Below are 12,755 nucleotides of genomic sequence, written 5' to 3'. Positions count from 1 at the left end.
AAAAACTGGAGAATTTTTATGTATTGAATTATTTTCAACATGGTGTTTACTAAAATAGAACCTTTGAACATTATTTGGTACTTTATTATTTTCGTGAACTGGTTGTGAGCCACGCGGACAGTTCTTTTGATTTTTAGTATTCTTAGAAAAGAAACATCTGCTGTTACCTGCAGCTCTACTTTCCTTTTATTTCACCTTTCGAGTAACCATGACGTGCTAGTCTGGTTGCTGCGTGAAAGTTTCTAATGGTGGCTGCACGGCATTTGGGCCATTCACACATACTATCTGTGCTGTTGAGCAGCCAAGCAGAAATACTTTATCACTTCCTGTTGTGACTGTCTGTGTGATTTATGGCTGATCTTGGGTTACAGTGATGCAGTGGCATCTCTGCAGGATTATGAGCTGCTCTTGAAGGAGGGTGTGTTACTTTCACCGAGAACAAGGTGTCACAAACGGCAGCCCTCAGGCTGTTGCTCTGAGCAAACTGTGTTGGAGTTTAGTGACGTAAACAGAATAAAGTCCCAACAAGCATTTGCAATGTAATAGGTCTTGCATTAGTAAAAGTTTGAGATATTGGCGATGCAAATAATAATGCAACGCCAATAGCTCTAATTTTCAGCAATGCGAGACCGATTGCATTGCAAATGCTTGTTTATAGTTACAAACTCCGTATCTCACTGAAATGGTATCACTGCAGTGAACCATGGCCCATCATTCATATGAACTGTGGAAGAGTTGGGATTTGTGAGTTTGAAATGAGATGCACACGGGTTGGCATCAGAAGTAGTTCTGCTAGCAGTAGTGCCAGGAGGTTTACTACCCCTAGCACGAAGAGTAGCGCTACTCCCAGCTGGATTAAAGCACTTATTATCATGGCACTAGCAGCAGAAGGACTCGTAGTATAGGTAGGTGTGTTAGCAATGCTGGTAGATGTACTTGGAGTAGAACCACTAGCCATCTTTTTACAAGTAGTTGTACTTGTAGTACTGCTAGGAGCTGCAATAGTTCTACTATTTTATTAGTAGTAGACGTAGCAATACCGTCAATAATATCGCTAATAATAGTATAGACTTTGAAGTGGTTGTTTTAGTATGAGTAACTCTACTACTAATAGTACCAATTAAGAGTGCTAAAAGTTAAAGTACCAGCAATACTTCCATTACAAGAAGCAATCCTGTAGGTGGTAATGGCACTATCAGTAGTTCTTTTACTGACACTAGAAAAAGAAGTCATAGTAAATACAGCTTGAGGAGTTGTAGAAATGCAAGTGCAGAAGTAGCATCATTACTTGCAGCTGTAATAATACGAATGTGCTATTAGTAGTAGATTTACTAATGCTGGTGGTAATATTACTAGCAGTAAGGGACTTTATACTATCCATTAAAGTGTTAGAATATCCAGCATAAGCAGTATCACTAGAATCGGAGTCACAGAGATCAGAGCGCGACTAGTACAACCACTAGTAGCAGATACGGCTGGTACCACCATTACTCACAGCAGTACTAGGAGTGAAAGTAACTACACTGGAGTTATAGTTTATTTAGTGAACACCTCTCCGCTCCACATGTTCAAGCAAGTGGCGCTAAGAACTGCTACTGCAATTACGACACCACAAGAAGAAAAACACAGCAGAACAGGCACACCCACGTTTTAATTACAAGCTAAAATGAACAGAGAGTGAGCATGAATAACATACTTTGAACATATGTCATGTTGCTGGTGGCTGCTGCACGTGAGATGAGCCAAGTCTTAATCATGATTATTTCTGCAGCGCGAGGACACCCGTGAGGAGAGCAGGGTTAAGAATGCCAGTTACACACACACTGCACAATACCAGTTACTCACACACTGCACAATACCAGTTACTCACACACTGCACAATAGTCTGCAGTTGTTGATTAGTGTCAGTTTTGATCTAATTGTCCAGTAAACAACTAACATTCAAATGTAAACATAGTCACCTCCTGAACAGCTCTGCCCTCTAATGTGTGATTGACAGTTTCTACCAGCTGTGATTGAAAGAGCAGTGTGAGCAGATCTGTGAGAGCGCTACATGCACACTCTCCCAAGTTGTGGCAGCAGTATGTGTCTCAACACCCTTATGTGCTGTGATTGGTGGCTCTGAACTCTGGCGCATCATTGGTTGACGCCAGTGCACCTGCACACACCGCCAGGCTGGGATTGACAGGGTGGTGTCTGGTGTGTGAGCAGATCCCATGATGTGTCTATGAGTGCGGTACATGCACACTCTCCCAAGCAGTAGCTGTGCTGTGATTGGTAGCTGTGTACTCTGGCACATCCAAGGTTGGCGCCAGTGCACCTGCACACACCGCCAGGCTGTGATTGGCAGTACTGTACACTCTCCTCACGCCCTGCCTTGACTCACACTGCCTGCAGGTTCTTCATCATAGTATTTTTTAAAAGTTGTGATTGACAGACTAAGCATCCAATCCCCATTGCTGTAATTGATACCATTGTACTCATCTGTATGTGCTGTGCATGTCAACAGCATACCTGTGCATACATGTATGTTGTGATCGAGTGCCATGCTTCCCATCCCTGTGTGGTGCGCAGGTCAGCAGCACACCTGTACATACATGTATGCTGTGATTGTCAGTACTGCGCTTCACATGCCTATGTGCAGCACATGTCAGTAGCATGCCTGTGCATACATGTATGCTGTGATTGTCAGTGCCATGATTCCCATCCCTGTGCTGCATATGTCAGCAGCATGCCTGTACATACATGTATGCTGTGATTGTAAGTACTGCGCTTCACATCCCTATGTGCTGCCCATGTCAGCAGCATACCTGTACATATATGCATGTTGTGCTTCACATCCCTGTGTGCACATACTGTATAGCAGGGCACCACTCTCAGATCTGCAATTAGTTACGTCACATGCCCATATTTACATATATCTTAATGAATGATTTGAGGGCTGACAGCCGTTTTCGGTGAGCTGTAGAGCAGCGCTGCTCTGCGTCCCTGCCACCTAGGGAAGCCTGACAGCCAGTCCCCATTTCCACACACCCGCGCTGCATCTCGCAATGTCTGCTGCCACCTGTTGTTTACCTCAGAGAACAGGAATCTTGACCATAATCATGACCTCAGTTTTATTACCATTGAGCTTGACTGAGTTTTTATTCATCCATGAGGAGATACAACTCAAGCCCAGGCTAAGATGAGAAAGTACTTGATTATGAGAGAATGACAAAGTAAAGATGATCTGAGTGTCATCTGCATAAGAAAAAGGATCAGGCCGTTGCTCCCCACTTCATCCACCAGAGGACAGATGTAGATGTTAAACAGCAAAGGGCTGAGCACAGAACTTTATGGGACTTCAGAGATTAATGCTTGTGTCTCGGACGTGACAATGGAAAAGAAGACTTGAAAGCACCAGTCTTTTAGAAAAGATCTGAGCCTCTCAAAAGCTGGGTCTTCAAGGCCAAGTGCCATCAATCTTTCCACCAAAATGAAGTGAGACATGGTATCAGAGGCTGCACTGAGGTCTAACAAAATGAGCGTGGCAGTTCTGCCCTCATCCAGATGCTGCCTTAGGATCTCAATTACACCCAAAAGGGCGGATTCCGTACAATGTACAGTCCTTAAGCCAGACTGGGATGAATGGAGAATTGTTATAAATCTTGCATAAAAAAAACTTAAATCTTAGAGTTATATTAAATAATTATTTTTTGTACATGTGTCAATCCACCCTTTTTCATTGCCCGGTGTAGCCAGGACATGTGGTATGATTTGTGCATTTTCCCAAGCTGGATCTCACGGCAGTAAAATATGAGCTCCTCCATCATACAGATGTTTCTTAACTAATTTCTCAAATTTTTTCTTATAAATGCCTCTTTTGTGGGCTCTCATTTTTCCCACTTCTGCACACTTAGCATTTTTCTTTATATCTGCCAGCTCCTTTCTGAAATATTTTTCTATTTAATTTTTATTGTACTTGACTTTTCTTAAGTGCCTACATATGGAACCCTCCAGTACATATAGTGTTGGGTTATTCACTCAATGGTAATATAGATGTTTAGGTTTGAGTAATCTACATCTTAGCTCCTCCTGTCTACGAATGGGTCGCAACTGCAAGAAACTCTCTGAAGAACCTCTTATTTCTGTCTGGAAATGATGCAATTTTCATTGTCACAAAAATGTCTCCTCTGCAAGGACTATTTTTCTTATTTCAAAAGTTTGTAGTGATGTGTATTAATGGCTTAGGGGCTGATTATGTTTCTGGTGGTTCGAGGACCACCAGACTCGTCGGGTGCAGCAGTGGATGTCTTCCGACTGCCCTATTTTAACTAGCGTGGTCCACCGCCATTTCACTGTCACGACTGCCAGGGATCAGAGATACCTGTGAGTGGCGCGGCAGACTTGTAGCTGCATTATGCTTGGCGGGACCGCCGTGGTCCTGCCAAGCATATTGCAAGTCTCCTCACCACCGCAGTTTTCATGGCGGTGAGCCCGCCATGAAAACTGGGGCGGTGAGGAAACAAACGGGGCCTACAGGGCCCTCTTTTGCCTCAGGGTCATGGGGCGCATGCAGGAGGGCACATGTTGTGCCCCCGTGAGTCCATGCACCCCAGTACATGCACGGCATGGACTACATCAGTCCATGCTGTGCAGGCACTGCCTTTGATGTTCCAATTGCGGTGCCTATTTCATAGGCACCGCCATGGGACCACCAAAGAACCGCCCGCAAGTGACTTTAAAAGTCGTGATCTGGCGGTCAGTGTCAGTACGGCTTTGGTGGTACGGGAGCAGGGCGGCAGCATGGCAGCCCTGCTCCCACACCACTAAATTCGGAATCAGGCCCTATCTCTTTCTCATTGTGAATCTCAATCCTGGTCCTTCCACTTTTTAAAGCAACTATAAAAGAGATCCTTTGGAAAGGTGAATCTTTGAATTTTGCGAAGGAACTCCTGTTTTATGAATAAGCATCAGAATAAGGGACATTGGGAGTACCTTTGGGGAGCATAGGGTGCTCTCTTATAAACAAGAGTATTTATATCCAAAGCTGACTTGTTGGAGACTGGGCTGCTCTATTAAGAATAACCAGGATTCAAAAGAAAGCCTTCAATATTAAAAAGAAAAATAGTTCATCAATGCGGAAAAAGCATCATTTCTATGCCTCAATTTGAAAATCTGACCCTTGCAGGTCTTAGCAAACTTCAAGGAATATTTACAAGAGTTTATTCCAACAGGAACAACACTTTCCTTGATGTTCCTGTGGCAATAAACCCTTCACCTTATTTACAAAGCAGCGTTAAGCCACTCAACGTGGCTTAAGGCAGCCTTGTGAATAAGGCCCCCTTTCACGCAGCACTTAGCGTAAAAGGGGCCGGCAATGGGTGTTGTGGTGGGTGTTCCGCCGCAACACCCATTGCTTTGTGATGCTGCCCCTTATCTACAAAAGTGGCGTAAATATAGGGCAGTGCCAAAATGAAAACAGCAAAAAAACATGGCTTAACATGGCAAAACGAGGAGAAATTATTAATTCCTCCTCATTCTTGCTGTTTTTATGTGTGCTGCATTGTGCAGCACACATAGAAACAGCAAAGCACCATGAATGTTTGTTTATGTGCAGGTAGGTGTCCCTTCCTGAAAATAAACAATCATTTAAAAAATGACGATTTGCAACTTCTATGTATGCTGCACAATGCAGCACACATAGGAGTTACAATTCACCATTAGTGATTGTTTATGTGCAGGAAGGGAGACTTTACTGCACATAAACAAACATTCCCTCAGCGCGGGCACCCTTGCACTATGGTGCAAGGATTCCTGTGTTTGCGCTTGACAGCTGCATTTAGCGCCAGTACTTGGGGAAAATGCAGAGGTGCACTGTATAATTGTAAATACGGTGCATCCCTGCATTTTCAGAATGGCAGGCGCGGCGTTAGCAATTATGGCTTAAAGTTGAGCTCTGCCATTCTCTTGTAAATATGCCCCTTCGTTTGAAATTTACTGAACGTTTTGCCAAAAAAATAGGACCGCATTCCTCCCCAACTCTATCAAGAAAAAAAGAGTTCTAAAAACAAAAGTGACTACTTTCACCAAAATAGCCAAAAGCTCTGGTTAATAAACTCAAGATAAGACATATGAGCTGCATGGTTAAATATGATGTGTGTGGAACTGCCTTTACCACACATATCAAAATTATGAGTTTTGTGTTGAATATAGGCATTCCAAACTATAGGGGGAAATGCCCAATATTTACTAAAGATGTGGATTTTGGTGCTTTTGTGCAGTAAGTAACAAAATCTGCATGTTATTCCAAAAAATCTTTTAACGTGGTAGTATATATCAAACCAATAAATCCCCACTCAATTGAGATGGATTTTATTAGGTGAGATAAATAAAAAAAAATGACCAGACCACTGGTAATGAGGATCACAGTCTAATTTTCAGAATATCATTAAAGAATCTGACAAATAATGGCTGATTCCCCATTCTCACTTTTAGAGATTTAAAAGTCCATTAACCCCAACGTTCTGAGTAACTCTGGAAAAAGTGGCACAAAACCACCAGGGAAAACTGTTGCTGAACTCGACAGGCTGCTTTTGCTCTTTAATCCGAGGATTCTCCTTTGCAAGAGAGAATAAAATGGAGCAAGTGTCTTTGCGGCCTGTATTATCACTCTATAGTAATCTTTTCACAGAAACAAAAGCCTGGCTTCTATGTTTGGGGTGGTATCCCTAATATCACAAGATGTAGAAAATGTATCCTAATACTTTGAGCTGACAAAGGGGCATATCAACAACAACCGGCGATAATTATCGCTCAGCGCTCTTAGGGGCATATCAACAAGGGCTTTATCTCTGCTTTTTTGGCTTTAAAAGCCAAAAAAGCAGAGATAAAACTAGCGCCCTATCAACAACAGGGTGCTAACACGCAAATTTGTATGTTAGCACCCTTTTACTCTACGCTTCCCCTTGCATCTCTAATGAGATGCAAAGGGGGCGTTCCAGAGTAAAATAATAGGAGAAATGTCGCTAAGCGACATTTCTCCTATTATCAAGAATGTCGCTAACCCTGTTAGCGACAAAAAAAGCAGCGCTAACCGCGGTTAACGCTGCTTTTTTACGTCTGCTAATTTTCAGACTTAGCCATGATATCCTATGGAAGGAGGATATCATGGCTAAGTTTGCCTGTCCCTATCAACAAGGTAACGTGTGATTATCGCTATTGAGATAAGCGTTGCTAATAGCACGCTATCTCAGCGATAAAAATTCACGCTAGCCGGCGATAATTATCCTCACGCTAAGAGCGCTGAGCGATAATTATCGCCGGTTGTTGTTGATATGCCCCTTAGCGTGAGGATAATTATCGCCGGCTAGCGTGAATTTTTATCGCTGAGATAGCGTGCTATTAGCAACGCTTATCTCAATAGCGATAAAAATGTACACGCTAACGTGAGATTATCGCTGGAAACCCAGCGATAATCACACGTTACCTTGTTGATAGGGACAGGCAAACTTAGCCATGATATCCTCCTGTTAGCACCCTGTTGTTGATAGGGTGCTAGTTTTATCTCTGCTTTTTTGGCTTTTAAAGCCAAAAAAGCAGAGATAAAGCCCTTGTTGATATGCCCCCTAGTGATCAGCTGCCAACATGGCCTTCATTCTCAAGGAGGAGGGCCATGTAGAGACCCGACCTACCTGACCCTTATTCTGTGACAACCAAAAAGGTAAAGTCTTAAAGAGGAATTGACAGTCGGCTGTACACATCAGAGAAAGATCCAAACGGATCAAAGAGCATACAACCTAAATGTTATCGCAGTCAACTTGCACCGCCAAAACAGCAATTGTAAAAATGTTATATTTTGACACCACTGTCGCAGCTTCTCTTATTCCTCCCCAGACCCCGAAAGGCATCATTGTTAAACGAGAACTGATCGATCCAGCTGGCAGCGGCGGCGGCATAATGTCACGGTCTCACACATTACCTGAAATAATCAAGTAAGTGTACCTCTACCTGCTTCAAAAGGAGGTCAATAAAACTAAAGATACAGATCTAAGTGTTGAGCTATGTAAGAAGCTCCACCAATTGCAGTAAATGGCCTATCCTTCCTGGCATTGAATACAGATCAGCAAAACTGGCGCTGTCTTTATTGGGTGCATATGGCTCAAACTGAGACAGAGCACCTGAACATAGAGAAGAACAAGGGGCATATCAACAACAACCGGCGATAATTATCTCTAAGCGCATTTAGCGCTAGGATAATTATCGCCGGCTAGCGTGAATTTTTATCGCTGAGATAGCGTGCTATTAGCTACGCTTATCTCAATAGCGATAGAAATCCTCACGCTAACAGGCTAACGTGAGATTATCGCTGGAAACCCAGCAATAATCTCACGTTACCTTGTTGATAGGGACAGGCAAACTTAGCCATGATATCCTCCTTCCATAGGATATCATGGCTAAGTCAGAAAAATACCAGGCGTAAAAAAGCAGCGTTAACCGCGGTTAGCGCTGCTTTCTTTGTCTCTAACAGGGTTAGCGATATTCTTGATAATAGGAGAAATGTCGCTTAGCGACATTTCTCCTATTATTTTACTCTGGAACGCCCCCTTTGCATCTCATTAGAGATGCAAGGGGAAGCGTAGAGTAAAAGGGTGCTAACATGCAAATTTGCATGTTAGCACCCTGTTGTTGATAGGGCGCTTCTTTTATCTCTGCGTTTTTGGCTTGTAAAGCCAAAAAAGCAAAGCTAAAGCCCTTGTTGATATGCCCCTAAATTACTTACCTTCGGTAACGTATTATCTGGTAGAGACAATATCTAGCGGCAGATTCTTTCTTTTCTTTCCGGATCCAGCCTGATACCTGTTAAATTCTAAGGTAAGGAAGTTGCAGCTAGTAGTTTCTATCAGGTAATAAAGTTCAGGCACAAACTCACATCTACACTGGGACATTGCTACAATGAAAGGCAGGCAAGCGGGTTGAAACTACCGATCTGTTTTTCAATGCAAATAAACTGGCAGATCTTTGAGAAGAGGTCTGACATCTGCCCACAGACAGGTGAAGTGAGTGTCTGAACCCCCTGTGGAGAATACGTAGTAGGAATTTTGCAACCCCACTTTGTGGAGCTTCCACAATAAGTACACTGTCTCATCACCACCTCGCACCTAGTCAACAATCAGTGCACCTCCCACCACGACTGCAACTACACTATTAATTAAGGTGCATGTATAAGGAGTTACCTCATTTACATGGTCCTCTCCCTATGACGATGAAGTAATGCCCTTTTGGGGTGAAGCCGGCAATATACATTATATAGAAGGCCCAATTTATTCTGCATCTGCAACCTTTGATGCTACCAAAGAACCATGATGCAAAAGGCAAGCACAGCAACCTGTTGCACCCCTGGGCCAAGTTGTTTGATACGGCCCTCACAAGTTATCCTGAGCCCCAGTCTAAGACCCCTATAATGGTTATTTATTTTTCTCGAAAGGAGTGAAACAATCGGGTTCCTCATCTGTGTTCCATTTGGCATAAAAAAAGGGAACCAGTAAAGAGAGGACAGGCCATAATTTCTGCTCAAATAACCAGGCAACCACCTAGAATGCCATACACATCGTCTCCCGCACCTATAAATCTTCCAATAACAACAATCCTGTCCATAGACTGTGGGGCATATTTACAAGCCCCTATTGCCACCACAACATCACTTTTCATGATGTTGTGGTGGCGATAGAGGCTTCACCTTATTTACAAGGCAGCATTAAGCCACTTAATGTGGCTTAACGATGCCTTGTAAATAAGGCACCCTTTCACGCTAAATCTAGCGTGAAACGGGAGGGTAATGGGTGTTGTGGTGGGCGTTCCACCGCAACACCCATTGATTTTGATGCTGCCCCACATTTACATGGGTGGCAAATATGGGGCAGCGCCAAAATTAATACCAGGGAAAACCTGGTCTAAACACGGCGAAACGCAAAGAAATGTTTAATATCTCCTTTTGGAAACAGAAAAACGCCATTGAATGTTTATGTGCACAAAGGTGTCCCTTCCTGCACATAAACAATCATTAAAAAAATTACGCTTTGCAACTTCTATGTGTGCTGCATTAAGCACACATAGAAGTTACAAAACACCATTTATAGATTGTTTATGTGGAGGAAGGGACACCTTCCTGCACATAAACATTCTTCCCCTTCAACACAGACACTCTTGCCCTATGGTGCAAGAGTGCTTGTGTTGGCGCTAGGCAGCTAAATTTAGCACCAGCGCAGGGGGAAATGCAGGGCTGCACCATATTGTTGTAAATATGGTGCAGCCCTGCGTTTCAGAAGTGGCGAAGCGCGGCGTCAGCCAAGAAGGCTAACACTGCGGTCCGTCACTTCTATTGTAAATATGCCCCTGAGTTCTCTATGGTTGGTGCTTGTCTGCAAAGGCACAGCTTAGCTAAAAAAATTGAATAGAATTTGCCCATAGTTATTGCAGTGGCTCACACTGATTCCAGCATTTCCTTAAATCACTTTTTTTCTTTGTTGTAACCTCACACTCAAAAGCAATCCGTTCCCTTTTTGCAGACCAGGATTAGCAAGGCAACAGAGGATTTGCCAGCTGTACTGCTCGATTTTCCCGGCCTTCCGGTGTTGCAGAGCAATCCATATGACTTCAGTCTCTTTCCATCCGAGTCTAAGGACTGGAGTAGTGAGTAGGGCCTATCTATTAGACACTTGTGACACCATCCCGTGCTCCTACCCTTAGCTCAGGGCCTATATACATAGCCTAGGGAATAGATTCGTTAGCCTTGAGGATAATTTGCCCTATAGTGAGGTTGTTTCATGGAGCTGTGTTGAATTCAGGCCTGGTAGGCCTCAAACGGGAGAGACTCCATCTTTCTTTCTGCTCCGGCAGCCCGGGACCTTTCCAGAGGGAGGGGGATGTTTTAGTTATGAGGTGTTATTCGCTCGGAGAGAACCGGTTCAGGCCGGCCCTTATCGAAGGATTGTATTTTTCTTCATGCCGAAGACACTACATCAGGCCGGCCGGCTGGGAAAGTGTCCTTGGTACGGGGAGGTACAGGAATTTGGTGGGCGGCAGGTTTCGAGCTGGAAATTTCCATGAGGGAATGCACTTCTATATTAGTGAAAGTCTGAGTGAGATAAGGGCACTTGCTTCTAGACCATAGGCGGCATCTGGCCGTTAGCAGAAGAGCTATTACTTATTCCAGGGAAGACTGATGATGAACTTGAATCCAAAGAGGAGAGAGTAGCCGATAAGGACGAGGTTCCAGTGACTCGGAGAGGGAGAAGGGAGCAGACCCACAACTGCAGAGGGGTGACTTCCAGGCTAAGCCGAGGCATAGACGAGAAGGGAACCTAGATGACCATTGAGCACGGGCTACGTACCATAAAGGTGAAGTCGACCCCTTTTTCTTTAGAGTATACAACTTAACCTTTCACTTTCCTTGCAGGTTGTCTATATATATAATGTATTCTGCGAATGTGCATGTGGCATTTAAATAAAGTATTTAGCTTGTTGTACGTTAGCATGTGTTGTGTACTTTTGTATAGGAGGATAGCCTATTCTTTAGTCAGAGTTGCCTTAAAATGAACAGAGGTTAATCCTGGTCAGGTAAGTGGTAACTGGATGAGGGGGAAAACAAGCCCCTCGAACTAGAGAACAGGTTGTGCTCAACTAATAGTCTTTGTGTGATCTGATATATGGTAACCCCGATTCCCCTGTTGTGTACCGCAGTAATAATAGGATGAGCTCGTGCTAAGGCTGCCGTGTAGGTAGGAGATTCTGGGTCTGACTGAGGCCGCGAGATCGTGTGTGTGTCGCTGCCGAATGGGTAGGAGATTCTGGACCTGACGGAGGTCGCGAGACTTTGTGTGTTGCTACCGGATGGGTAGGAGATTCTGGGTCTGACTGAGGCCGCGAGATCGTGTGTGTCGCTGCCGAATGGGTAGGAGATTCTGGACCTGACTGAGGTCGCGAGACTTTGTGTGTTGCTACCGGATGGGTAGGAGATTCTGGGTCTGACTGAGGCCGCGAGATCGTGTGTGTGTCGCTGCCGAATGGGTAGGAGATTCTGGACCTGACTGAGGTCGCGAGACTTTGTGTGTTGCTGCCGAATGTTTAGGAGATTCTGGACCTGACTGAGGTCGCGAGACTTTGTGTGTCGCTGCCGAATGGGTAGGAGATTCTGGACCTGACTGAGGTCGCGAGATCGTGTGTGTGTCGCTGCCGAATGGGTAGGAGATTCTGGGTCTGCCTAAGGCCGCGAGACTGTGGTTGCTGAGATTGCGAGGCTGTGAGGTATATAATAGGAATTCCCTGTCCTTAGGTGGTACGTATATATGTGGTTATTTGGGTGTAAAAAGACCCTAGGGAGGGGGTAACGTTCTGTTTTGGGTCAGAAGGGCTCTGTAGAGCGGGTTCCACCCGATCCGAAAACCCAAGCAGAACACCAGCTCCAACCTTCGACTGCAGGCTGAATCATTGGCGGAGTGGAAAGGCAGCAACACACTCATGCAACCACATGCTGCTAATCTTTGATACTACATGTAGCCTCAAATAACTTCTCCGAGGCATGTTCACTACCCCCGCTAACCATGTCCTGGTCCTGCTTTCCCATAGACGGGTTCTTTCTTCCCTTTGAGTCTTGATGAGGGCATGCTCCATTGAAGCATCGTCACAACCTATCTCTCGCCAGACACACATTAACCCCTTCAGTGCCCGCCCCTTTCCCCGCCCTGTGCCGGCCGTTGCATTAGCGGGCGGGGTCT

The 12,755-nt window shown here is 44.5% G+C and overlaps 1 protein-coding gene across 1 annotated transcript in view; it reads left to right on the top strand.

Annotated features, from left to right (window-relative positions):
• LOC146832981 (complement C3-like) overlaps positions 1-12,755 on the top strand; it is a 1,056,379-nt gene that overhangs the window by 73,704 nt on the left and 969,920 nt on the right. The window contains exon 5 of the mRNA XM_085600524.1: positions 7,876-7,973. Coding sequence (XP_085456650.1) covers positions 7,876-7,973 — 98 coding nt within the window. The remainder of the gene's footprint in view (positions 1-7,875; positions 7,974-12,755) is intronic.

Source organism: Triturus cristatus, chromosome 4_2 (genome assembly GCF_964204655.1).
Source record: "Triturus cristatus chromosome 4_2, aTriCri1.1, whole genome shotgun sequence".
Lineage (NCBI taxonomy): Eukaryota > Metazoa > Chordata > Amphibia > Caudata > Salamandridae > Triturus > Triturus cristatus.
The sequence above is the reverse complement of the archived record's forward strand: the minus strand, read 5'-3'. Positions and strand labels throughout refer to the sequence as shown.